This window comes from Chanodichthys erythropterus, chromosome 5, assembly GCF_024489055.1.
Source record: "Chanodichthys erythropterus isolate Z2021 chromosome 5, ASM2448905v1, whole genome shotgun sequence".
Lineage (NCBI taxonomy): Eukaryota > Metazoa > Chordata > Actinopteri > Cypriniformes > Xenocyprididae > Chanodichthys > Chanodichthys erythropterus.
This window is the reverse complement of record NC_090225.1, coordinates 22,953,429-22,980,821: the sequence shown is the minus strand read 5'-3', so window position 1 is coordinate 22,980,821 and position 27,393 is coordinate 22,953,429. Positions and strand designations below refer to the sequence as shown.

Below are 27,393 nucleotides of genomic sequence, written 5' to 3'. Positions count from 1 at the left end.
CAAAATGTATCCTTTACATTATGATTTCATACAAGCTACAAACTAATTAAAAACTGTAATTGTAGGTGTACTAGACTCATAATATGTTGGAAAATAGCAATAAATCAGGTTTCTGAGATATTTTGTAAAGAAGTATGTGATTTTGCTTTTTTAAAACTGTATGCAAGATTATTCTGCCACTCAATTATTGGATACAAATCATTTAAGAACAACATTTATATACGTATGTAAAAAAAAAAAAAAAAAAACTCAAAAGAAAAATGACGACAGTATTTGCTTATGAATACATTTGTGCGCATTAAAATATTGTGTAGCTCAAATGGACCCTCTTACACAAATGCCTATTTTTAGTTTGAAAATGTTTTCTTAATCACCAAAAATACAAGTATTCATTTGATATCGCAGCGTAAACAGCAGCTCGTGCGCCTTCCTCGCGCAGCCGCGCTATTGGCTGAGAGGAACTTCCGTCTCATACCGGAAATGGACGTGGCAAGCTCCTGTTTTAACTCCTGTCAAACTATCAGCAGTCAGTTGGTCATTAGATCTCACTGATTATCTGTAGTAATTGCGTTTCTAACACTTCACTCCCATCTATCTCTGTCTAATGTCCCGATAGCGCTCTTGGAGGCTAAGCAGGGGCGATGCGGGTGTTTTGGCGCTGGTTTTGGGGCTTGATTTGGGTCGGAGTGTCTGCAAATCGTGCAGGATCTCCTGTGTTTTCTGATGAGATCCCCTTCAAAATCAAATGGCCCGGATCAGATTTCACCCTGGTGAGTCAAAACATCTAATAAACTCCGATATTTCGCATCACAGCTGTAGATTTACCCTAGCATGTGCTGTTCGTTTAATTGTCAGCTTGCTGGCTAAGGGCGCTTCATAACAGCTGGACGTGTCCTGTTTTGTTTTGAGCTGTTTTGTAGTGTGATATGTATTCAGCATTGCGTAGTATTTAAGTATACGACTAGCAAGAAGAGCTGTCTGGTTTATTTCTCTGGTGCGTGGATTTTCAGTTGTTATTCAGTTTAATATGCAATAATATCCCTTTCTCCACAGCCAACATCTGGAGGCCTGTACAAAGAAGAGGACTATGTTATCATGACAACTGCAGAAAAAGAAAAGTACAAGTGTTTATTGCCATCTTTGTCCAGCAATCAGGAGGTGTGGTTATGCATGACAGATTTTTAAATGAGAATTATCTTGAGCTGTTCTGTGTATTGTTTAGTTTTATTTTATCGGTTTATTATCTGTCTCTTTTGAAGGATGATGTGAAGGAGTATAGCGGACCGAGCCCAGCCATGCTACTGGAGCCGTTATTCAAACAGAGCAGCTGCTCCTACAGAGTGAGTTTCATGTCTCAGTTTCTGTTGATAAATATGTATGAAAAATATGTCTAGGAACATTTCACCCTAAAAAGAAGAAAATATTTTGCATGAAGAGAACTAAGCTTGTTTTTACAAAATGAAAAAGCAACAAAGGAAGATATTATGTTGCTTTTCCTTGTTGTTCTTATCATAGTCATATGATTTGCATTTATTGTGGCCACAACTTGGCCTTCTGATGGGCTTATGAACGTGTGTGTCTTGCAGATCGAGTCATACTGGACATATGAAGTGTGCCATGGGAAGCATGTACGGCAGTACCATGAGGACAAGGAGACGGGGCAGGTAAAACGCTGTTTTTGATGTGTTCTGTTAAAGAACATTTATAACGTTCCTTATATCATATTAGGAACGCATGCATTACCGCTCAGAAGTTTTTTTAAAGAAGTCACTTTAGGTCACCAAGGCTGCATTTATTTGATCAAAAATACAGCAAAAACAGTAATATTGTGAAATGTTAATTCAATTTAAAATAACTGTTTTCTATTTTAATACATTTTTTAAATGACATTCATTTAGATCCTTCAGAAATCATTCTAAATATACTGATTTGGTGCTCAATAAACATTTCTCATTAGTATCAATCTAATTATCTGATTATTAAAGTTGAAAACGGTTGTGCTGCTTAATATTTTTGTGGGAAAACTATTTTTTTCAGGATTCTTTGATGAATAGAAAGTTTATTTGAAATAGAATTTGTTTATAACAATGTGAAAGCCAATTTAATGCATCCTCGCTGAATAAAAGTATTATTATTTTTAAATCTTTCCAAACCCAAACATTTGAATGATAGTTTATGTGGATAGAGTATTATAAAGAGATTTCTAAGCAATATAAACGTTTCAGTGGTTTATTTGTCTCTGGTCCCTCAGAAGATCAACGTTCAGGAATACTATCTGGGTACCATGAATAAAAAAGATAGTACAGGTTGGGCAATTTTAAGATTAAGTTGGTATTTTTTGCTTTACATATTCTGTCAATTGTCTCATGTACTTTATCTGCTTCTTAGAATCAGAAACTGATAAATCTGGAGACTCTGAAAAGGAAGCATCAGACACCAACACAGAGGTTTGTGCCTGTTAGATATGCAGATAGGAAATGCATGTGACATGAGGTGTTTTAAAACTCTCTGGATTCCCAGGTGCCAACGAAGAATATAGAGGGTCAGCTGACGCCATACTATCCCGTAGAGATGGGACATGGGACTGAATGCACTCTGAGACAGAACGAACCTCGCTCTGCCACAGTGCTGTACGTCTGCCATCCGGAGGCAAAGCACGAGATCCTCACAATAGCTGAGGTCATCACCTGTCAGTATGAAGTGGTGGTGCTCACACCTCTCCTCTGTCCTCATCCGAAATACAGGTACACACACATTCAGCTCAATCAAGGTTTCTGATTTAAAATCATAGTTCATCCTACTGAATAAATGCATAAATATTAGGTATTGGTTTCTATTGACTAGTTTTTGCTTGTGAATATGTACGTCATCACATGAAATATGATAACATCACAAGGCCTGTTCTCACAGAGTCAAAGAAAAAAGTAAAACTAGTGAAACTTATCATTTGAAAGACGATAGAGCACAGAAAGTCAAGTATTATATTTCCTTTGCATACAATATACTCTATAAAAAGCAAAATAATAATAACATATATATATATATATATATATATATATGCACACACACACAGTTCACATAGTTTAACCTACAAAATAAGTGTATAAATGTATAGACATAGTTTCTGTCTATGTATTTTTGTCTATTATTGAATATGTGTGTCAACAAATGGACACACCTATTTGCCCATTACATGAAATATGATAACATGACCCGAACAAACAAAGGAACAAGTGAAGCTAATCACACAATTTTCACTTGTTGTAATGTGTTCTAGCTTTTATATATTTATTGAGCTCTGAGAGCAGCAATATTAACTACTGCTTTGATTTGACTGAAAGTGTTGTTTGTGGTGAACACATTTTTAGTCCTCTGTGAAATAATCCAGCCCACGTCTCCTCAGGTTCAAGTCCTCTCCAGTGAATGACATCTTTTGTCAGGCTCTGGGTGGCTCCCCTCTCAGACCTCAGAGTCTGTCCCAGCTGGATCGTGAGCAGGAAGAGCTGCTCAAACCACCGTTCAGCTCAAGCAGCGAACGGGATTTGAGGGGATCCAGGGTGAGTCTAAACCTGCCCTTTTATCTTCTGCATTTACACCAACTGACTTTGGGAATATGAGGAGGGTAATGAATAATTGCTGCTATAAATGGATTCGAAAGGACTTTAAAGTTGGTCTGTGTTAAAGGACGTGAACAATTATGTGCAAAATGTAGTATGAACAAAAATTCTTTTTATAAATTTATATTAGTGTGTTTAAAAAATGTAATCTCTCTTTGTCTCTTTTTCTAAGGAGGACAAATCTCCAGTGAAGGAAGAGGCATATACCTCTACCCATAAGCCCCTGACAGTGGGCGGTCAATCCCAGGTCACCGTTGGCACCACCCATATCTCTCGACTAACTGATGAACAGCTGATCAAGGAGTTTCTGAGCGGCTCGTACTGTCTGCATGGGGTGGGGATGGATGGGTTTCTCTTCTGTATCTGTAGATCTTTTAGTTGGGTTCCCAGCTCAACATATTTTCGTTTCTGTCTAGGGTGTTGGGTGGTGGAAGTATGAATTTTGTTATGGAAAGCATGTACACCAGTATCATGAGGTAAGAGTTGTGAAATCGATTAATTATTTAGAAAATATAACGGTTTCTAGTATAGTGTAAATGTTTGTATTATGAGAGCGATTAAATTGCATGTTTTGCATTTGGTTGAAGGATAAAGAGCAAGGGAAGAACATTGTGGTGGTGGGCAGCTGGAACACTGAGGATCATATGAACTGGGCCAAGAAAAACGTGGCACGATCTTATCATTTAAAAGATGATGGAGCACAGAAAGTCAAGTATGATTATTATATTTCCCTCACATACAAGGTGTTTTTCAACAATAATATCTATCTATCATATAATATAATGTTACAGATTTTAATATGTCATGTATGTTGTCTTGCTGATATCTCATCAGGGTCGTATCTCACTTCTATGGCCATGGAGATGTTTGCGACCTAACAGGGAAACCGAGACAGGTTATAGTCAAGCTTAAGTGAGTTATCCATACTTAGTGATGCCATATGGTTTTTAGGTTTTGTGAATGTCGCCACTAACACCTACCCATTCTGTCTCAGGTGTAAGGAGTCGGAGTCTCCTCATGCTGTTACTGTTTACATGCTGGAACCTCAGACCTGCCAGTATATTCTTGGGGTGAGTGGCAAATAGAAAGACTTTGAGATTTTGACCGCAATTTCGAATTTAATAACTGATGAACACATTGTGTTTTGATGTTAATGCTTTCTAAATGTTACAGGAAGTTATCAGTGTGATCGTTTAATTTGAATAACCCTTGTCATGGTTATCGTTCTGGCACAGGTCGAGTCCCCTGTAATATGCAAGATCTTGGACACTGCAGATGAAAATGGACTTCTTTCAATCCCTAGCTAGCCTGCATGATTGGTACCAAGATGGAGGAATGAACAGTAGCTTATACAATGAACAATACAAAAGAGGAAGGCGGTATGTTGCTCAGAGGGAGAAATAAAGGGTCTGGTAAAGTCTGGTTCAATCGATCATGAAGATAACATGGACATGCTGAATCTCAGACCTCAACCCTTTGACACAAAGTTCCTGACTGCGCTTTCCCTTGTGAACCCTAAACAAGGAGATTTGGTGGAACTTTTAAACCAGGAGATGCAGCAAGGACTGAATTCTCAATGTTTTTATCTACAAATCTCTAAGCTGTTGAAGAATATTTTTTTCAGCTTTTTTCATGCTTTGTAACATTTAGGTGGCTGGCTGTGGGAAAGTCACCTGTTCTTTAAAATCTAATCAAATTATTAACTTGTTCTGTTAATCAATCGATAAACAAAATGGTCGGCTGTTTTAGATATACTTTATTTATTTTGTCCAATTTCACATTAACACTGTGCAGCTTGAGATGGTTATTAAAAGTTTTTAAAAGAAGTGAATGACGAAGTAATTAAGTGCAAATCGCAAGGGAAATACACTGTCTTGTATGCAATGGAAATTGAATGTAATTAAAAGTTTTTTGGAAATCAAGGGTCAGTGAGTTGTGTAACACTCATATCTTTTTAAGATTTCCACTAGCAATACACCTATGTACATTGAATTTGGTGAAGGGCTCCTCTTAACTCTTAGAAGAACACATTTATATCAAGACAAATGTTATTTCATTGCATTGACTGCAATGCTGGTTGTTACACAGCTTGCACGTTTAGTTGAATAAAATATGATGCATCTTTCAAGTTATTTTATATTCATACTCCCATATAAACACCTCAATGAATACTTACTATTCTTTCTCTTGTTTTCCAGTACAAATATCTAAATCTTTAATCAAGATGCATTGACTTAAAGGGTTAGTTCACCCAAAAATGAAAATTCTGTCATTAACTACTCACCCTCATGTCGTTCCACACCCATAAGACCTTCGTTCATCTTCAGAACACAAATTAACATATTTTTGATAAAAGTCCGATGGCTCAGTGAGGCCTGCATTGTCAGCAAGACAATTAACATGTTCAATGCCCAGAAAGCTACTAAACACATTTAAAACAGTTCATGTGACTACAGTGGTTCAACCTCAATGTTATAAAGCAACAAGAATACTGGAGCGTGTATCAAACTGCCAAAGTCACGCCCCGCAGTGGTGAACCATTGAAATTTCGAAACAGTTATGACGTAACGAACCCTCGTATACTGAAATCACGTGACTTTGGCAGTTTGATTACGCACATCAAGATATTGTTGAATAAAGTCGTTATTTATTTATTTTTTGGCGCACAAAAAGTATTCTCGTCGCTTCATAATATAAAGGTTGAACCACTGTAGTCACATGAACTGTTTTAAATATGTCTTTAGTAGCTTTCTGGACATTGAAAGTGTTCATTGTCTTGCTGGCGATGCAGGCCTCACTGAGCCATTGGATTTTATCAAAAATATCTTCATTTGTGTTCTGAAGATGAAAGGTCTTACGGGTGTGGAACGACATGAGGGTGAGTAATTAATGGCAGAATTTTCATAATGACTTTTATCAAACATTTATCAAAATTATGTGAGTTTCTACTTAAGAAAATAAATTACTGCTAATTGGGTGAGAAAAACTATTCAAAGGGAAAACATGTTGGAAGATATTTTATCAGTATTCTGGATTATAAACTTAATTTTGATACATCTTAAAAAAGTATTGTCATTGTGCTTCTCAAATAAATGTATCTTGAAATAAGAATGTCTAGCATTTTTTGCAGTATTTCGCAGTGTAAATAAAAACATTTCCTTTCATTTTCATTGTAACACAAATGGAAAAACAGCAATATATTTTCCTGGGTAGAATCATTAGGGCAGAGCTCTTCATTATAACAAAGAAAAGAGTATTTCTTATGGAGAAATAAACACGCCTCTGCTAAATATCAACGAATTAATCAGAAGGTCCATTTACCTACACTAGGTGGTGCTAGCGTCCTGTTTTTGGATAGGTTTTGTTCAGAGAACCAATGTTCTTACATAACGTTCATCCTTTGCTTAGACGTGAATACCTTAAAAGATATGATTGACAAAGCAAATTTTACAGTGTACATTATTTGGTTTCAAATGATAAAGAAGGTGTCAAGATACACTTGCAAAACATTTAATAAGTTCATATATAAAATGTAGGATGTTTCACAAATACATAATCTGAGCGAAGACTATTACATGAAAATGCTATGTCAATGTAAAAATAGAACATCCTTTAGTCCAGAAAACAATGATAATAATTTAGGGGAAAGCGACAATTAGTTTTAAAAGTCCCGTTTTCTTTTTATTGGATACTCGATGCACATTGTCTCTTGAGCAAAACACCACTAGCAAACCACAAGCAAAGACTATAAATGCTCCCCTTTGGATGCTGAGCAAGTAGAATGATGTTCTACAGCTCAGACTGATGGGATGGGAATCTGATGAGCCGAGGTGCTATCAAAGTCCTGCAGCGCCTCCTGGTGGGTGTGGTAGTGCATCGCCACGTAGCTTTTGGCAAAGGCTGTGGTTTGAGAGTTGACCGGCTGCAGGCTGTTGGGGGAACTCGGTCCAACTGACGGACTGCTGTTATAGATACTGTAATAGGGCTCTATGCGAGTGTTGATGGGCGTAGATGTGCTCGGGGGTCGGGGCTTGCGTCCAGCGGTGGCGCAGGGACTAGGCATGCTGTCCCTGGAGTGACTGGGTCCACAAGCCTGGTCAACCAGTCTCCTCTGGGGCTTCGGCGAGAGCATGTACGCCGAGTTGGTCTCGTGGTGCGAGGACTTGTTGCGGTTGACTTCCAGGCTTCCTTTGCCCATAGCGTGCAGGCGTGTCTTGTGCTTGCAGCACAGGAAGCCCAAGGTCACCCACTGGAGGCAGCAGAGAACACGGCGACGCAGACCAGCACTGTTGCGCGAGTACACAAACGGGTTGATTCCAGACTTCAGGAAAATGAGGGCGAATCCACAGAGCTCGAACTGGTAGTGGACGAAGCTGCTCTCTGGTGACACCATATCTTGCGCCAAGGATATGCCTAGTGGTAGACAGCACAACAGCACGGAGATGACGATCACCACACATGTCACCACAGCCTTCGAATCCTTGGCCGTAGCCAAGTTAACGGTGGAGACCAACTGGCAGCAGGTTGCTCCGCTGGCGGCCCCCGGCACGAGGGGCTGGTTGGCTCTCCTGGTGAAGGGGTGCGTCTGGACATGCTGGAGTTTGTTGTACGTCTGGTTGCGGTAGAGCGAGGGCACCTGCACTGTGCACTGCATACCCTCAAAACCAGCTGCAATGAGCGGCGGATGAGAAGCGGGCGGACGTGTTGCGTCCACTGTGATGATGGGACACTTCCGTACCTGCGCATTCTTCCTCAAAGCCTGAGCGATCATAAGGTAGGAAATCGACACCACACCAACACAGAAAGCAAAGTCCGCAATGTATACATACAGTACTAACTTGGCCTTGTTGCCAGTAAGACCAAAATGAGGCAGGCAAGGCCCGGAGTTCCTGGGATACGCTCGCAAGGTGACCAGCGCCGCCAGTGTGAAACTGGTGGTCCACAACAGTGCTGTGAGGGCCAAAGTACAGGGGAACGAGGCCGTACGGTTGGGCTGCTGACCCAGGACCATGCGGAGCCGATGCAGGGCGATCACAGCCACCGTCTCGAGGGACATAATGATGAAGCCCGAGCTGGTGAGGTGGAAGGCAAAGCAGAAGCCCTTGGACACTCCGCCGCTGGCATCTCCGGCATCCAGAAAGAGCACCAGTGCAAACATGGGCGCAGTGACGCAGCAAATGAACAGATCACAGAAGGACAGGTTGAGGATCATGAAGTCAAAGTTGGTGCGGAACTTGCGGAACGCCGGGTCGAAGAAGGATAAGAAGACCACCAAGTTGCCATAAGAACCAAGACAAAAGATGAGGACCAACAGGAAGGAGCAGGAGGCGAGGGTAGCCGTGTGGATCAAGGCCCAGCCGCTCGCCGAAGCAGACTGGCTCTGGGAGCTGTTGAAGCCTCGTGGTTTCACAAACTCAGCCAGGTCCAAAGGCCAGGCAGTGCTGTTCATGGTACACATGGGGATGCAAAGTGGTCACAGCCTTCTTGCCTTTAGGTCACCCAAGAGCAAGCTAATACTCCCATTGTGCAGTTGGTTCATGATAGACCCTCTGGATTGCTGCAAGGACACAAGGGATGAAGGAATATTGATTAGTAATAGACAATATGAAGCTTTGAGTGGGATAAGATAATGTAGCTCAATAAATGAACATAACAAATGACTATGTCAATGGCTTAGTGGCTTTTTATCCATTTGAGGGATTCGGTTTAATCAATGTGATATCTTTATTATCACTTGACTTGATGCACAAATGATTTGGGTTTTCTATCAAAACAGAGAATCACGATGACTATTGTACCTTATCTCTTCTGTGTGCGCGCTCCCGTCATCTACAAATCTATCGATTAAGATGAATACATGTCTGCAAAATTCTGCATACTATCGGGAGGCTTTTCTTATCAGTTAACCTCTGTTAAGAATAATATTACTGCAGGTGAATGTGCGCCGCCTATAAAATCGTGTCAAATATGCATCCAGCCCCCCATCTTTGAAAGAAATACACACACACACACACACACAGAGAAAAAAAATCACAAGCTTCATTAAAACAAAGGTTCTATACAAGTCTAAGACATCGTTCAGTCTATAGCCTACACACAGGCGCGCATAATAATCCTGCGGCTTTCTTTCTCCACTTGTCGAAAAATTATGATTTTCTTACCATGGATTCCCAATGTGTGCCATTTTTACGACGCCGCGTTTTCCCCATTTGTATGAATGTCCAAAGTGCACGAACGTTACACGCATGCTAGTTGGAGAAAGAGTATCACAGCATAAGATGAGAATGAAAAACAGAGTGAATTTAATGCGCAGAAGGAGAGTGGGCGCGCCTCACTGGAAACATATTGAAGCCCTTGAATGGACAGCGAGCGCGTGCCCGTGAGAACAGGATGCTCACTCTGGAAGCACAAAGAGTCTAATTTTGTTTGTGATTTAATTATATATATGTAATGCTTACATAACGCTATACTTACATTTCTTACCTCACGTACGTATCTTACAACGTATTTTTATTTCACACTATGTAATCCTATCTACACATTATTATGTGATGCATTATATTATTATTATTTGAACAATAATGATAATTACGAATTAAACAAGAGCAGAGATAGGCAATTCTGCTGACTTCATTATATTAAATAGATTTTGTTCTTATTTATACACATGTGCGCGCGCACACGTCTGTCTGATTCTTATTGTTGTGGATTATATTGGATCATAATGGATTAGTCAGAATTGTTCTTTCTCAGCAGTAACATGGGAAAAGCACAAAAGAGAGACTGTATCTGCATACTTTGTTATACTTTATTACAAACATCTCGTCTTTATTCAAATAGTTGAAAAATAGATAAAGAAAAAAAAAAAAACAAAAAAAAAAAACATCAACAGGTAACCAGATAGTCAAGCAGCATAGCATTACAGCATAATAGTTTACCAACCAAAGTTGAACTCTATATTGGTTTTATGACATGATTTTGACAAAGCACAGTTATACCTATGATGCAAGCCTATCAACATACCATTGTATTACGGTCTGCAATTGTTGCTACTGACAGGTTCATCAGTAGAGCAACAAACAGCTGTAAACAGCAGCACTTGGTAACTGCATGTCCACATTTTAAAATGCATTTCTCAATGACGTTGACTCAGAAGCTTTTTAAAGGTACTGTCTGCAAAACCTAATATCAGGATATGAAAACACCTGGCTTAATGCAAAAAAATTACAAACTGCAAACTGATAAGATAGCATAAATTAATAAATAATAAACAGCACAGAAGGAAGGGATTTTAAAATCTCACTGTTTAGTATTTTGTAAACGCATTCATTGCGATGATATTCTTACACTCCATTTATGTAGGCTTACATAACTGTTCAAAATGCAATAGGTCTGTATGAGGCTGGTGGAAATGTACAGTGCTACTTTAAAATATGGTACTATTATACTATTTTATACACATATGCAACATTTACCAACATTACATGTGTACACATTTCAAATGGATTACTGCAAAAATTGTAAAATCCTAGTATTACAATAAATACGCAATGCAAAGCAGTGCAGAAAACTGCTTTATATTGAACTATAACAATCCATACTGCACTCAAGCAAAAAAAAATGAAAACTGTACAAGAACATTATAGATGCAGGTCAGCGATACCTGCAATAGGTTCTCCTTAAATATTAAGTGTATTCAAAAAAAAAAAAAAAAAAGTTTAGTAAAAGATTCTAGTTACAACTATTGCTACATAAATTGTGTTTTCATTTCTCTGTCCTTTAAAAGCAATCCCAGACATTAAGGGCAAACAAAAATGTAGATTTCAAGCACTCATTTCAACATTTCCCCTTCACCAGAGAGTGGCATCATTCTGAAAAACAGAAAAGAAAGTATCATAAGAAGGGTGTAAAGATGAAATATATCTGAATATGCATGTATGTGAACAGTATGTTCAAAAAAAGTTAGATGCCTGCGTAGGCACTATTGTATGGTATTTAATAATGAAAAAATAATAATAAACAACTGTTTTACCCAATTTTTGTGTGCTACAGTGTAGTACTGCACTGTGCATTATTCGAATAGTGATCATAAATACTGCAGAGTTGCTGCCTACAGTATTAGATTGTTCCAAATCATCATTTATGAGGTTTCGTTTCAGTTAAGATGCTGCCTTAAAAGGCACTGTAGTATATGTCAGACAGCAAAGAAGCTCACTAGGTTTTGGAAGAGAGCCTGTGTGAGAGTGTATATATAACAGACCTAAGCGTAGTAACAGGGGGAGACCAGCAGATCTGTGAGCACCAGCAGCTGGTCATCTGTGAACTTCTGCTTGTGTTCCTGCCAGTTATCATGATGAGTGCGACGGAAATCAGACAGTGTTTTCTTCACAGTCATCTAGAGAGACAGCAATAAATCTGTTAGAGATCTTGTAAGTAGTCTCGCAGTAGCTGGTCTACCTCTGCCATCCATATATTTCCTTGAGTGCATCAAAATGCAGTTGCATGAGTCATGTTCAGCTCCCAGAAATGCTTAAACATTTCATCTTTGCTCAGTCAATGCCTGGACCCCTGCAGACTGCAATCAGCTGATCATCCAACCCTCCCCCCTCAACATCTAACACACAAGTAAAAGAGAGCAGGAGCTGTACCTCTATAGGCTGTGTGTCATTGAGGTGAGCACTCAGGTCCATGAGGATCTGGGGCATCCAGGTGGGCACATCATACGGGCTGGACAGGATGCAGGCACTCAGACCTAATACACCTGCATGTCGCTGCACCAGGTCTACATGCACAGAAAAAAAATGAAAGATTCAGGTTGAATAATTTATATAAAGTATAAAAAATATATCTACGCTGAATTTTACCTGAAATCACCCCAACTCAAACTTCTGCTCAATATTAATAGAAGATATCAAAAATGTTAACTATACCAAAAAAAAAAAAAAAAAAACACTAAAAACTAGAATTAATTGTTTAAAATGCTACAGGTAAATTTAGGCATCAAAACAATGTACTGTATATAAAAAAATGGATATTCATTTTAAGATAAAAATTCCATTTAACCGTTTTTAAGATTACCATTACGTCAACTACTGCTAAAAGTTAATTTAAATGTAAATAGGAGAAATGAGCATGCTCAATTAAATATCCAATACTGGACAATATATACTGCATACTGAGTAATACTGATAAATAAAGATCTCTCTAATATTGGCCAGTAACAGATATGGCACTAGTATATTGCACATCCTTAGTATATATATACACACTCCACCATTCAAAAGTTTGGGGTAAAAAAAAAAAAAATAAAAAAAAAAATAAAAAGACATTTATAATGTTGCAAAAGATTTCTAATTGAAATAAATACTGTTCTTTTGAACTTTCTATTCAAAGAAACTTGAAAATGTTGAAAAAAAAAAAAGTGTTTCCACAAAAATATTTAGCAGCACAACTGTTTTCAACATTGATAATAATCATAAATGTTTCTTGATCATCCAAATTCGCATATTAGAATGATTTCTGAAGGATCATGTGACACTGAAGATGAGTAATAATGCTGAAAATTCAGCTTTGCATCGCAGAAATAAATTACATTTTAAAATATAGAAAATAGTAATTTTAAATTGAAATAATAATAATTTACAGTATTACTGTATTATTGATTAAATAAATGCAGCCTAGTTGAGCACAAGAGACCTCTTTCAAAAACCCAAACTTTTAAACGGTAGCGTACTTACTGCATATGTCTTTGTGATTATTACCAGCAGAAGGGATTGTGTCCACCACGGAGCCCAGCTCTCTTCTCCTACGCTTGGGCAGACGGGTCTTGCTCAGGGACTCAAAATGGGCCTGCATAGGTTCATCAATGCTGAGAAAATTACACTGCAGTAATCCACTTAGAGTGGTGGCTGCCATCTCCCTCACCTAAAAACATGAAGAGAGAGAGAGAAGATTGTTACAGTTCAGCCTAAAATCTTGCCAAAGGTTCAGACGGTTTTTTCTTTTCAGTTATCTAAAGCGTGGGAGGTGCACAGCAGAAACAGATGGGGTCTTTGTGTGTCAGAACTTTTCTTTAAATAAAGAAAATACACACAGCCTGAAGAAAAGAAGCAGTGGAACTTTATGTAACGGGGCAGATCGGAAACTGCATCACAGAACAAAACACAATGTTCCAGAGCAGGGCTCCTGTCAGGGTGAAATGGGTGAATAAGCAAATTTAGAGCTTATTACCAGTGATGTGCTAAACAACTAGTGTGAACAGCCAGTTGACCAAAAAGGATTTAAAAAAAATCCCTAGCTATTAAAAATACACAGACACCAATAAAAAGCTGACTAAGCAATAACATTCTGCATGTGTGTGTAAGTTTATGACAAGTGTTTGCTCTGACAAAGAAACAACAGCTATTGTTTTGAAATCTCAATATCTTGTGATCTTGAACCTATGCTCTGACCCTTAACCTTAGGATACGGTCACTCTGACGTTCTGATTGGCTAGCACTAATCAACCGAGTAGCTGTATTACATCAGCAGACAGAGGGTCATATATAACATGGAATCCAAAGTACTGTGATTAAATTGGCTTTATTAAACGGTGTAGTTTCCTTCCACTCATAACCCTATTCTTTTTTCCCCCTTTAGCCTCTTCTCGCTGTTTGCCGTACACTCCTCTCTGGAAATTTGAACATATATCACCATGGAAACAGAATACTGCTGCAGCTGGAAGTTGCTATGGTAACAGTAAGACGATAGAGAGAGTGTGAGAGAGAGAGAGAGAGAGAGAGAGAGAGAGAGAGAGAGAGAGAGAGAGAGAGGAGAGAGAGAGAGAGAGAGAGAGAGAATAAAGGAAAACAAGAGAGTGCTACATCACTGAAAGGAAAGCATGGTGAAAGAGACACTTTCACCACGGCGGCTTACGTAATTGGCTTTCGACACATTTAACCTTTGTGATTATACTCTAACACGTTCATGAACAGAAGGTCCTGCTTATTCTTAGTTGCTTCCGTTTAGACCTTCCCTCTAAAGACTTCAAATATAGATATGCTGAAGATATATAATCTTGAACAGTGATCAGGCTTAATTCACTGGAGTCGAGTGAGAAGTTTCTAAGGTATCTGCTGACATTATGAAAGTGAAATCAGTACGAAAAGACAGAACTCTGAGGACGACTGCGTTGGTTTGTCCAGACCTGAATGATGTGACTGTGATGTGCAGTTATGTATTATGAGGGACAAATATTTGTAAAATGTCCTCAAAAAATGCACACTACTGTTCAAAGGTTTGGGGTCAGCAAGATGTTTATGAAAGAAGACTCTTATGCTCAACAAAGATTGCATTTATGAGATCAAAAATAGTTATATTGCAAAATAAAAACAGTAATACTGAGTATTTTTACAGTAAAAATGTTGTCTATTTGAATATATGTTTGATAAAATGTAATTCATTCCTGTACTCCAGTCTTCAGTGATCTACGGCTCTGTCTATTAAATGCCGCTCCATTTGAAAGCAGGTGATGGCGATTTAGCGGCAATCAGGGAACCGGCTTTACTGACGAAATGCGCGTGACAATATATATGTGTGTGTGTGTGTGTGTATGTATATATATATATATAACACACACACACACACACACACTTTGTAAATAAACAATTGCATTGTGTGTGCATGTCATAATACTTGTGTTAGAACTGCACGAATCTAGATAAGAGAATCACGATTTTTTGTTTAAAATGCAGATCATGTTTCTGAATCGACTGCTAAACAAAATAACACGTATTTCAGTTCTGACAAAAAGCAAATTGCTGGAGTCTTTTTTTATTTAATTGATTTGAATGTTTGTTATTTTAATCAATCAGTTTAAATTAATGATTCAATGACTTATGCCTAACTGGATGAATCAGACATTTTGAATGAATCTCTTGAATTGATATTTCAATGACAATACAATTTTTTTTAACAGTCACTTGTCACCGCCATTACTGCTGAAACGATGTAATTGATAAAATCTTTATTTGAAGTGTCAAGTTACTTTCAAAAGCTGATTTACTCTTATGTTAAAAACTTATTTTGATCCCTACCATAGACATCACTGTTTATATCCGAACTATAAACTTGTATCCCAGTACTTCTGTGATCATTTTAATGATTGTAACACAGAAATAATAATACTGTGTGGCTGAAAAGACCGTTTGTGAAGCCGTTTTATATCTAAACATGACAACTGCTCTCTCTAGCTCAGCGGCAGATTTAAATGTTCGCTGTGATCATACTTGTCAAAGGTAGGTTTATTAGACACAGCTGAATCGTTGTAGTTTCGGACTAAGATCGTGTAGGTGTTTGAATCGAGATTGCAATCTTTTAAGGATTAATCATGCAGCTCTAATTTGTGTGATGTTAACATGGTTTAAATGCAATGCACCACATAAGAGAAACTTTGAATTAAAATTTAAAAAAAATTAAAGCCAAAACAAAAAGCCAACTCTCTCGCTATGCTAATTAAAATGACACTTCATTCATTGACAGCCAGATCTTGACATGAAGTCGAATGAGGAGTTGTGCATTTCTTCACTGGTGAGTCAGTGGTTTTATTCTAATTCTCTGCTGATTAGCTGTCAAAGTTAAAGAGCTGCTGATAAAGTTCATCCATTAAATTATAAGATGTTGACTGTAGAAGACCAATAATTCAGAAAATTCAGTATGAATTACTAGGCAAGTTTGTGCTCTCATAATAGGCTTGGGAAATGATTGACTGTACCCCACCAAATAAGGAGACAGAGATGCACCTAGTCCACAGAAATAGTGAAACAAACAGTAATGTATGGGTGTATTATCAGTGTGCAAATTAATTCACACACCTCCAGTTGTTCATCCTCCAGCAGGCGTAGTACCAGAGCTCTCACGTCACCGACAGCCTTGGCATCACTGAGGAAAGTGAAAAGATTGTAGAACACCATAACCTGCAGGTAGGTGAGAACGGTGTAACGTGCGTGCCACGAGCTGCTCCTTGAGATCTGTAACAAACAGCACCATCTGCTGGTCAAATCACTTATTAAACCCTCAAATTCACACATGACTCATACTGTATGTGTGTTGCGCGAGTGTGTGTGCCTTATGGGCACTGACAGTCACCTCTTCAAGTGCATCGAGGACTTGTGAGATCTGCTCTGAGTACAGCAGCCCCTGGGACATGAGAGACAGACATGTCTTAGCGTCTCTCTTCATCTCATCATAGCTGTCGTCATTCTCCACAGGAGCAATCTAGAGAGTGAGAGACAGGCTTAAAAACACAAGACTTGCAGACAGTGAACTAAATTACAGACAAAACTGGGACTCACTCTGAAGAGGAGAGGGAGGAGACGCAGCTGTTCCGGGACAGCAGAAGAGAAGGAGCGTCCAGCGCTGGTCATCAACCACTTCAACACTAAAACAAACACAAACACTGTAACCCCAAATAGCCCTGGAACACAAGCACTTCTGCACACTTGTTCACACACAAAGCACACACCAGTTTTGAGTAATCTGATGGCCTGTGTCCTCTCGTCTTGATCTCCCTCCGTGTTTTCCTCCATTATGTGGTTTTGGATCTCCTCCTCACCCTCCGTTAAAGGCTTGAGCCTGGCCAGCACACGCTCCGTGAACTCTCCGATGCGCGGGGACGTGGTGGGCTGAGTGTGTGGCAGGTTCACGTCGATCATGAAGATGTAGGTGAGCACACTGTGAGATGGGAGAAGAAAAGAGAAACAATGAGCGGGACTCAAGAGTGACAGTTAAATGTGTTGCTATAATATGGTGGGTTTTAATTCAAAAATGAACATTAGCTCTGAAAAGACTAGACGTGAACACGTATAAATGCATAGTTTTTTGTGTTCAGGCACATACCTGCCGATGCGTTCGCGTACGTTCTTGTAGACCTGAGTGAGTTTGGGCTCTAGGTACTGTAGTAACCTGTGAAGCAGCTCTGGAACTCTCCACTCCTGCTGAGCAAGACCTCCCTGCAGCACATACAGACGGCTGAAAGACAGAGATGACATTGCGTCCATTTAAATTACAAACATTCATCATTTCCCATTTTTAAACCATGAAATTCAGGCTTCAAAAGATGAAGTGTGGCAGAGATGTTATACCAGGCGTCCACAAATGAACCTCCTTCTCCTGTGACCGGTGATTCCATCAGCATCTCAAACAGCCAGTGGAGCTTTCGTGGGTCTCGGCTCTCCTGTACAACACACACATACGTATACAAGAAATAATTAAGTTGGGAAAATATTAGAGCACATACTACCGTTTAAAAGTTTTGGGAAGGTAAGACTTTTGAATGTTTCTGAAATACTTTTAATTTAATTACTTTCCCCTTGAAAAAGTAAAGTAAGGAATTACTCTTAATTTTCCTGTAATTACATTTACTTATGATGTAACTGCATTAAACACGGTACAGACTATAAAACAATTCTATATAAAACAATATTGGATTTAACATCAAAATTTAATGTCTAATGTTAAAATATATGTTTTTAATGTAACCTTCTCCCTTTAAAGCTGCAGTCCGCAACTTTTTTTGTGTTAAAAATTTACAAAAATTATATAATGAGAATATACAACATGAATCCATTTTCCAAAACCGTGTTTTTGTCTTATCCTGAATCATTATGGTACACTTATAATAAGTGTTTATATTCGGACTATTTCAGACCAGACTGGTAGGACTTCGCCACAGAGGATCACAGTAACCGCGTGACTCGCCATAGACATACATGGAGAAAAGTTCCTCCGGCTAGAATGTTCCTCCGCAAGACGCATGCAGTTCTGTTTATTAACCGCTAGAGGGCCAAAAATCGCGGAGAGCAGCTTTAAATACTTTGGTCAGTTCAAAAATAATTGACGCAGTTTTGTTTTATTTATTTGAAAGAATTAAAAGAGCAGTTTCATGTTTATCCATGTATTGTTTAACTGGTCGAGGTTAATTTGGGATTTCGAAAGTAATTAGTAATACGTAATGAAATACTTTGAGAGAGTAATTAGTACAGTAATCTAATTACACTTGTGAAGATGTAATTAGTAGCTAGTAATTTATTCTTTTTTTATAGTAACTTATCCAACAATTTGAAAGAGTATATTTTTGCAAATATTTTTCCCAAAACCCAGTGAGACGAAGCATACTGATAATCATACATCTTACTAAAGGACAAGTACGTGGTCTAAAGAATGCGACAAAAATGTCCTTACGCAGGCAGTGGCAATGCAGGTGCCCCAGTCCGCATACGTCTCTATGGTGATATTGGAGAGAGCTTTACGAAGGAGTGGACATAGCAGAGCCCACAATTTTTCCACCTGTAACACATTAACACACATATACAGACTCAAACAAAGGTGTTTACACTGCTATTCTAGTCCAAACAGAGTCCGAACAATTGAGACCCAAGTGTTCAGGTGTGTAACAATGCTGATGTTGAAGACTCAAACCTTAATTGCACCTCATGCATGTAAATACCTTGCTGTAGCTCCAGTGTTTGGAGCCCCTGATGAGTCCAGAGATGATCTCCGCCACACAGCGTTGGGTGCTCTCGTGCGAATCCGCTACCAGACGCTCCATATGAGGCATCAGCAAGGGCAGGAAGGCATCATCAAAGTTCCGGAAAAGGCCCTTTTACAACACAATACTTTTTTATGATGTAAGCAATTTTTAAATTGGAGAATGCTGATTGTTTGGATGCCACTCAGATATAGAACCAAACTGGTTTGAACAAGCATGAAAATCTGGCTCAATGACTTCTACATTTCATGTGTCTAAATTCTCTCACCTTAAAGAGGCAAAATCGACGTGGGCTGAATTTATCATTCCCCTTCCTCTCCTCCAGAGACAAATACTGGATGAACTGATCTATGAACAGCGGGTCTGAGAAATGATCATATATGATCTTTTCACTCTACAACACAGAAAACAGCAATAAACAAACCTAAACAAAAAAGACAGAGTGAAAAAAAACTGAAATTAAGAGGTGGTACAAGCATCTGTTCAGTTTTGAGAAACAAAACTTGGTTGGGTTTAGATGCCACTAGGTTTGAATTAAGTGTACCTCATTCATCTCTTCTCTTGTTTTGCCCTGTTTGGGCTGTTCCTCAGGAGGGGCATAGAGCATCAGCTTCCTAAGCAAAGAAATGAAACAAAACATAAAATGTGTAGATCTTCAAAGGGAAGACAAAACAACTGCTAAATATACAGTACCATTAAAATGTTTGGGGTCAGTAAGATTTTTTTATTTTAAAGAAATTTTATTCAGTTTTGGATGAAAAAGTGGCTGCTGAAAATCAAACTTCACCACCAACAGTTATTTTAAATGTTAATTATATGTAGAATATTACTGTTTTTACGGGGTTTTTTTTCAATCAAATAAATGCAGCATAAGAGAGAGCATAAGAGAATTCTTTCAAAAATGGCCCCAAACTTCTGAACTGTAAATTAATATTGAAAATATTATAATGAAAAGGGACATCCTTTGGCTTCACAATGTTTTCAGAACTTTGCAGAGGGAAAGATCATTAGTAAATTACTTAAAATTTTCATATAGTCCCTTTTATAGGTGTTTTTGGAGCTTTGCAGTTACTATGAACTGTTATTGTATGGAAAAGAGCTGTGTAATGATTCAAAACCCTCCTCTTTTGTGTTAATTAGAAAAAGATAACAGAAAACAGTTATTTTCAATGTTTGGGTGAACTCTTCCTTTAAGCACTGTGTGTGTACCGTGGCCAAGTTGAATAACCCCAGTGAGTTTTCTCAATGAAGCAGCATTCCTCCCAGTCCTGCTGGGAGCGCGGCAACCTGCTACTGTCATACTGCAGCCATTGGTTATCAGGCCTGTCTCCCACCAACAGAGAGCTGTGAGCTTTACCATCACCTACATGAAGAATAGGAAGAAATATAACAAATCTCAGATATTCTACGATGTGTGCCCATTTAGTAAGACTATATACTCACATCTTACTGTACGGTTAGTGTACTCACATGACTGAAGAGAGGTTTTGAGTTCAGAAATGTCATAGGGATTCACTGCCACTTTCTTGTGAGGTCTCTTGAGCTGCTTTAGAATTCCACTCACTGCTGATATTGCACCCTGAGCAATAAATAGCACAAATTAAGAAGAAACATGTTTTCGTTTTGCTTTTCATTCACATATATGTTCTTGAATATAATTGTGACGGAATGGACACACAAACGCACATTGCGAACTAAGAGAGAGTCGTGGTTCAGGCTCTCAACGAAAAAGAGGACTGCAGAAGAAGGCAAGGGGCGGTCATCTCTCAGCATCAGAGACAGGAAGCCGATAGCTATCTGCTCAAACTTCCAGGGCCTGCAAAATAATCAAGCAATGAATTTCCATTACCATGCAGCAAATCTTAACAAATAAAGAGGTTGCAATCACAAAGAACAATTTAAAGGTGCTAAAGAGGATGTTTTGTTTTACACATTTTTGCAATATTAGTCTTTAGAAACTGATAAAAGACTATTTATTAGGTGCACTGAAAGGAATAATATTAATATACATCATCTGTGCACAAGGTAGGGCCTTAAAAACATCAGCCAATCGTTTACGCGATCATCACGTAAACGATTGGCCCTCTGCCTTGTCAATCACTGCCATGACGTTCCTTGTGCGAGACGTGTGCGGCTGCGCGCTCCAGTAACTGCGCGCTCCGCATGCAATGTTTTTCAGGAGACAGGAGGAACAACTGCAGATTATGAGTTACCTGCGGTGAGTCCGACATAATGAATCCACTAACACGACACAGCGAATGCCGGTGGTAAACACTCGTGTTCCAATACTCGTGCACGAGTTTTGGGAGGCGTTCCCTCAAAATGAGCTGTTCTTACGCATGCGCTCATTTCAAAAACTCACTAACAGTCTTTGGTTTCTCAGTCGACGAAAAGATCCTCTTTAGCACCTTTAAATAACAAAATAATGAATAATACAAAAGCAGCATAACTATTTATGTAAACTCTGTAAAACAAAGTGCTGTCTGTTCTAACCAGACAAAATGAGTAGACGTACATTTTTCGGCAGTCCAAAAGATCCATCACTAGTTTCTCATACTTCCTGTTAGGATTGATAAAATGGAAAAAACTCAATTTTTGTGGATATCCACCGCTTATAAATCAGAATTTAAACTTGTGAAGCATATTTGTATGCAGTTTATAGGCATTTACTCACTGAACTGAGTCTTTGTTTTTCTGTTCCTGCCTCTTTCTTCCCTCCAGTTCCTGCTGTTCAGAGGCAGCACCTGGGGTCGGTTCTGGGTTACTGGATTTCATCATTTTTAGAGCCAACTCAACACAACTCTCCGGGATCTGAATACAAAACAAAAGAGAAAAGTGTAAATATTCATCTAACAAAAAAATACTTTTACTTCTGTTACAGTTAGAGTTCGTATAGAAAAAGCTGAGGAGTGCAATGTCAACCAACACATTAGCAAAAATAATGTAAATATATATTATTATAAATGAACAATTTATATAATTGTTAATATTTTAACACCAGAAAAAAGTACACACTTTAGCTTCAAGTAAAAGGAAAGCCTTTGTTCATAATTTAGTTTACTATTTGCTGAACTCACAGAAAAGTCAAGACCGATGGTCTCGTACTGGCGATGGACCTTGTCGGCCAGGTCATCGAAGAGCCGCACGATTGAAGGCTTCTCTAGAGACATAGAGGGGCTCATGCCAGAACGCACAATGGCAGGCCATGTCAGAGCAATGCACTCCCAGTACTGCAGGGTAGCAAGACAGATCCCAGAGTGGTTCCCTAACAGGCAGTACAAGGCACCCTGGAGAAGAGTAATAAAGACAGATCAAACATGATCTTATTCAATATCTCATAGCTGCAGCAAATCAACAGAAAGAGAAAAGATTGTTAGATTTTTTTTTTACAGGGTTTAGTCATTGTAAACAGTGTGAGACCTACTTTGAATTGCTGCTGGGTGACGTCAGTGCGGTCTGGGTCCAGGTACTCCAGCACTGCAGGAATGATGTCTCTGCAGCAGAAGTTGTAGGTTCCCAATGCTGTGAACAGCACATTCTGAGCTTTACTCCTCACCTGCAGTAATAGAGATGTTGTGTTCATTGCTTTTGTATGTGAATGCATAAGTGTGTGTTTGTTTGTACGGTGTTGTCATACCTGACTGTACCTGCTGGTGGACAGTCTGAGCAGGTCATTTATTAGGTCCTGATGAACACTCCTGTAGATACACCCTTCTATGGTCAGATTTCTTAGCTGAAACACAAACGAGCATAAACACTCAAAACCACTGAAATCATAGCAGTGAAGAGTCTTTGAGAAACATTTTTATCTAATGGAACGTACCCAAAGATGTTATACATATTATAAAGTATCATCATGAAGAAAAGTATTAATTTCTTTTAATTTTTTAAATACTTTATTCAGCAAGGATGCAATAAATTGATCAAAAGTGACAGTAAAGATGCTTGTAACGTTACAGAATATTTCTATTTAAAATAAATCCTCTTCTTTTGAACCTTCTATTTATCAAAGAATCCTGAAAAAATGTTTCCACAAAATATTAAGCAGCACAACTGCTTTGAACATTAATAATAATAATAATAATAATAACTATATATTATATTTTAACAGTTATTTTGTAATGATCAATTTCACAATATTACTGTACTTTTTTAATTAAATAAATGCAGCTTTGGTGAGCTTTTGGTAAAAACAAAAACTTCTTTCAAAAATATTTTAATCTTACCGACCTCAATATTTTGAACGGTAGTTATATAAAACATACAAAATAAAATAGTTATTTAGGAGTTACCTCATGTTGCAGCATGACTCTGTCTATGAGTAGTGCTCTAATGTGCTGTTTACTGCCGTGAAGCTGGAGAAAAGAAGAGAGAGTGTCAAGTCAACTACATTTCATAGAGAAGATATAGAGAAGATGGACATTAAATGTGTCTCACCTTGTTTTCCATAGACTTCTTAATCATACTGAAACTCTTCCAGCGGGAGTCAAACTCATGTTTGTGTGAGCCTTTAAAGTGGAGCACGTCATTGATGATCTATAGAGAGAACACCATGTGTCAGTCACGCCAATGCTTATAACCAAGAAAATAAATATCACAGGCATACACACAAATGTTGGAGAAAACCTGACAGTGTTGTGGTTCACCTTTATAATGGAGAAGAGGGATTTGATGTCATCTTCTGAGTGCTCAAGTGTGTATTCTATTTAAAATAAACAGAGTTAAGAGATCCTTGAAAGGTATTTAATAATAATAATAATAATAATAAACAGCTTTCATTTTACTCAATATGTAAGAAGTATCATTTATTAAATTTCTCTATAGATGTTAAAAGCTTTAGAAACATGATCTTCTGTATTAAACTTTAAAGTTTAACACTAGAAAGGGTATGTTGAAGTAACTTACGTAGTAAAGGTCTAATCGCCTTACAGATGTCCTGTCTGTAGTTCTCTCTAGACAGGTCTGCCAATCAATCAATAATCAATCAATAAATAATCCACTGCCAAGCAATTACTTCATTAATCAATATAGCTTTCAGTACTGATTTTAAACACAAGGAAATGCTCACTTACCATAGTCAATACCAGTGTACACTTTTGTCTCGTGTAGCTCAACCATACTGTTGATCCTGAATGAGAACATTTAGAAAGTCAAAATATTATTAATATGTTTAATAAGTACCAGAGCATCATATATAGTTGCACAATCCATGCAATGCTAAAATCACAGATGTTTGCCGAGTTATTTTTTAACTGTAATACACTACCGTTCAAATGTTTCGGGTCGGCAAGATTTTTTTAATGTTTTTGAAAGAAGTCTCTTATGCTAAACTACTCTGTATTTATTTGATCAAAAATACAGTAAAATTATGAAATATTACAATTTAAAATAGTTGCTTTCTATTTTAATATATTTTAAAATGTAATTTGATCCCAAACATTTAAACGGTAGTGTACATTGTGTGTGCTACTTACAGCCCCGGCACGGGTTCTCCATACACTGGGGGCAGAAGGGGGCTTGCTCCCAGAAGACAGTTATGAACAATGGACAGACTCTGTAGAACATCATCCCTGAAGAGACAAAATACACAAATTAGTACAGCAAATGTTTTTTTTTCTCTGGTCTTTTTTCTTAAATGTTCTTTTGTGAATGTGGATCAATGAATTAAAATAAAATCTGTCCATCTATGAAAGAAACAAAAAGCTTAAAATCAATCTTGAATAATAGTCTCTGACTTCTCTAAATCATTGACACATGGTTTGCCTGCCACAGGGTCCCGGGGGTATTTAAGAACATTGCTTTTCGCTTTTAATTAATTCATTAATTAATTTGGTAATAACTGCCTGAACACATTCAGCCCCTTTTTAAAGAAAGTCCAGTATACTATGAATTTAAAACGAACACATTTCTGGTTTGGTGTTGATGAATAGGAACTTCATGATGGGGCTGTGTGGGACAAAAAGAAGGAATAGAGATTCTATGAATTCAAACACAGACACTGTATCATGTCACTGTATCCTGTGGCTGACCTGCTCATGTCCGGTTCTCCCTGTGTGTGTTTCTGCAGACGCTGGAGTTCCGGCTTTAACAGCAGATCCAGCAAGTAGAAAACAAACTCTCTCTCTTCTGTGCTGGGCATGTGCCACTTGATGTCCAGGTTCCACAGGTCTCCAGGCCGACCCCAGTCCTGATCCAGAGAGAGACAGAGACAACTAGTGGAATATCAGCCTCCATAAGATTTTTGAAGTAAAAAAAAAAAAAAAAAAAAAAAAAGTGAAAAATTTAGTCATTTTTGTTATCTTATCTTGATCCACTTTTCTTTAAACTGCCCCATAATGCTTTTTCAGATATTTCCTTTCATGTAATATAGCGCTTTGTGAGTGTAAAAAGTCAGCAAATTTTCAAAGAGAAAAGTGCATGACAAATGGAGTTATTGTTTGTCACCCATTCTGAACTGCTGAAACTAGTCATCAGTAATTCCAGTCTTACTAACTGCACAAACCTATGTAGGATTGTGACATTTGCATAATGCCAGCCCAGTCTTCATTGGCTGCCCACATACAACATCTACTTTTACCCACAATCAAACACTGTAGTTGTAGCAGAGGCCTGGAGTAGTTTGATTCGTTGTGATCTACTGATGCTGCGCAATTAAAGAACAGACGCAGACGGATAATTTCCATAATGACGCAATGTACCAACATCAACGCAAATTAGAGTGCGGTTTAAGACATGTTTTTTTTGTGTGGTAAATACCAGTAAATCAACTAGCGCAAACCTTAGTAAATTCACCTTGCATGATTCATTTAAATACTCTCCTCCCATAAATTTTGCATCTGAAAGGGAAACTCCTAAAACTGCATATGCAATAAGGTCAGACGCACAAGTAACTTTCTTTTCCATCTATGCCGTTTCAGTGCTAATTTTTCACTGCATGTCTTTAGTAAATCCTGACAGTAGTTTTTCAAAAGAGGGTTTGCGCTGGCACAAGCCGTTAGTAAATCTGGCCCTAAATCTTTGTGGAACCATTTCAGACATCGAGAAAACAAGTGATGCTGCAATGTATATTGTGAGAAAATTAAAGTGTTATTGGATCTTGGATGCCTGTAAACCTATTGTAGGAGACCTCCAAAACAAAATTAGGTACATTTAAACTAGCATAATATTTTTTGTTTCATAGATTTATTCTCATAAATAGTCCTGATTTTCTGAGAATGCTGAGGCAGAGTCAAGTTCAAATGAACCACGTAATAAAACGTCAGACAGTGAGGAAGAGTGACGTCTGCCGGTCTAAGAATAAGTGATTAGGCATACCAATGCTAGAGAGGATGACAGAGCTCCACCAATCCATTCACTTGCTCAATCATCTCATCTTCTCTTCAGAGATATTTGATAGGATGAAAGTAATGCCTGGTTACAGGAGCAACACAGAAACATCCTAGTGGGGACTTCCCATTCACTCTGTTGTTGTGAATGGTAATTTACACATTTTGGAATTTTTAAATATACATTCAGGCATTATTTAGTCCCCCTACTGTAATTTTTTATTACTATACTTAATAATAATATTAGGATATTTTATAGAATATTCATATTTACTAACGTTAACCCTAAAATATAACATTTGGCACATTTGACACCAGAAATCACTTCTATTATTGTAAATTGGGAGCAATGGAAGCTTGCTTAAATCTCCTGCTGTTTCTCCTGAAAAAAAAGTTTAACTCAGTTTAGATATACCAAGATACCAAAGTCAGAGATGTCAACTCAACTATTAATTTTTCATCAAACAAATTTAAGTTACCTGTATGCTTTCCACAAATGCCAAATGGTCTATACTCTTACTGTCAACAATTTTTAAAATGTACTCTGTGGGTTCTTCAGGATTACAGTATCATATTTCAGATTTTATTCTAAGCAGTGCTGAGATCTGTCACTATGAGAGGGTTAGTGGCTAAATCAGTGGTCTCGTTTTCCGCTTGAGGCTGACCTTGATTGGAAGGTATGTGTCAGTGTGCTGCTGGACACCGCCAGGCAGGCTGCAGTACTCTCTGGGATAGAGGAGGGATGTGGACCGCAGGATGTGATAAAGCAGCTTACAAGCCAGACTGTAGCCCTGCTTACATTTCAGGTGCAGAGTCAACTGAAGAATCTGCACTAGCTGAGACCTGTAGAGTAACAGTTGATCGCCATCCACACGGGTCACCTACAGACAGAAACAAGGACTGTGACCTTATAGATCTCTGTCTA

The 27,393-nt window shown here is 38.2% G+C and overlaps 3 protein-coding genes across 6 annotated transcripts in view; 1 reads left to right on the top strand and 2 right to left on the bottom strand.

Moving 5' to 3' along the window:
• Positions 1-475: 475 nt before the first annotated feature.
• Positions 476-5,535, top strand: erlec1 (endoplasmic reticulum lectin 1). The gene is made up of 15 exons (XM_067385382.1): positions 476-526; positions 617-770; positions 1,054-1,158; positions 1,260-1,340; positions 1,587-1,664; positions 2,252-2,306; positions 2,389-2,447; positions 2,521-2,744; positions 3,404-3,557; positions 3,790-3,951; positions 4,034-4,093; positions 4,205-4,329; positions 4,452-4,529; positions 4,612-4,687; positions 4,853-5,535. Exons 2-15 carry the CDS (start codon positions 642-644, stop codon positions 4,922-4,924), a joined length of 1,458 nt encoding a protein of 485 aa, XP_067241483.1. The 5' UTR covers positions 476-526; positions 617-641; the 3' UTR covers positions 4,925-5,535.
• Positions 5,536-7,168: 1,633 nt separating this feature from the next.
• gpr75 (G protein-coupled receptor 75) lies at positions 7,169-10,266 on the bottom strand. The gene has a single exon (XM_067386606.1). The coding sequence runs from the start codon at positions 9,073-9,075 to the stop codon at positions 7,414-7,416; it is 1,662 nt and encodes a 553-aa protein (XP_067242707.1). The 5' UTR covers positions 9,076-10,266; the 3' UTR covers positions 7,169-7,413.
• A 156-nt stretch (positions 10,267-10,422) lies between these two features.
• The window catches only part of psme4a (proteasome activator subunit 4a), a 29,787-nt gene continuing 12,816 nt past the window's right edge, over positions 10,423-27,393 (bottom strand). For 2 of the 4 annotated variants that reach the window (XM_067386602.1, XM_067386604.1), the window contains 30 exons: positions 27,134-27,349; positions 25,173-25,330; positions 24,618-24,713; positions 24,216-24,271; positions 24,049-24,105; positions 23,790-23,845; positions 23,581-23,679; positions 23,436-23,498; positions 22,781-22,876; positions 22,568-22,699; positions 22,221-22,430; positions 21,818-21,954; positions 21,659-21,703; positions 20,830-20,959; positions 20,614-20,722; positions 20,353-20,506; positions 19,688-19,757; positions 19,412-19,537; positions 19,102-19,254; positions 18,837-18,941; positions 17,738-17,829; positions 17,493-17,624; positions 17,119-17,327; positions 16,949-17,034; positions 16,743-16,871; positions 16,469-16,624; positions 13,379-13,541; positions 12,266-12,399; positions 11,878-12,012; positions 10,423-11,488 (listed from right to left, as the gene is read on the bottom strand). In XM_067386602.1, the coding sequence (XP_067242703.1) occupies positions 11,878-12,012; positions 12,266-12,399; positions 13,379-13,541; positions 16,469-16,624; positions 16,743-16,871; positions 16,949-17,034; positions 17,119-17,327; positions 17,493-17,624; positions 17,738-17,829; positions 18,837-18,941; positions 19,102-19,254; positions 19,412-19,537; positions 19,688-19,757; positions 20,353-20,506; positions 20,614-20,722; positions 20,830-20,959; positions 21,659-21,703; positions 21,818-21,954; positions 22,221-22,430; positions 22,568-22,699; positions 22,781-22,876; positions 23,436-23,498; positions 23,581-23,679; positions 23,790-23,845; positions 24,049-24,105; positions 24,216-24,271; positions 24,618-24,713; positions 25,173-25,330; positions 27,134-27,349 (3,504 nt within the window). In that variant the 3' untranslated portion in view covers positions 10,423-11,488. Of the gene's footprint in view, positions 11,489-11,877; positions 12,013-12,265; positions 12,400-13,354; positions 13,542-16,468; positions 16,625-16,742; positions 16,872-16,948; positions 17,035-17,118; positions 17,328-17,492; positions 17,625-17,737; positions 17,830-18,836; positions 18,942-19,101; positions 19,255-19,411; positions 19,538-19,687; positions 19,758-20,352; positions 20,507-20,613; positions 20,723-20,829; positions 20,960-21,658; positions 21,704-21,817; positions 21,955-22,220; positions 22,431-22,567; positions 22,700-22,780; positions 22,877-23,435; positions 23,499-23,580; positions 23,680-23,789; positions 23,846-24,048; positions 24,106-24,215; positions 24,272-24,617; positions 24,714-25,172; positions 25,331-27,133; positions 27,350-27,393 lie in introns of all 4 variants that reach the window. The other 2 variants (XM_067386601.1, XM_067386603.1) reach the window with 1 other exon arrangement.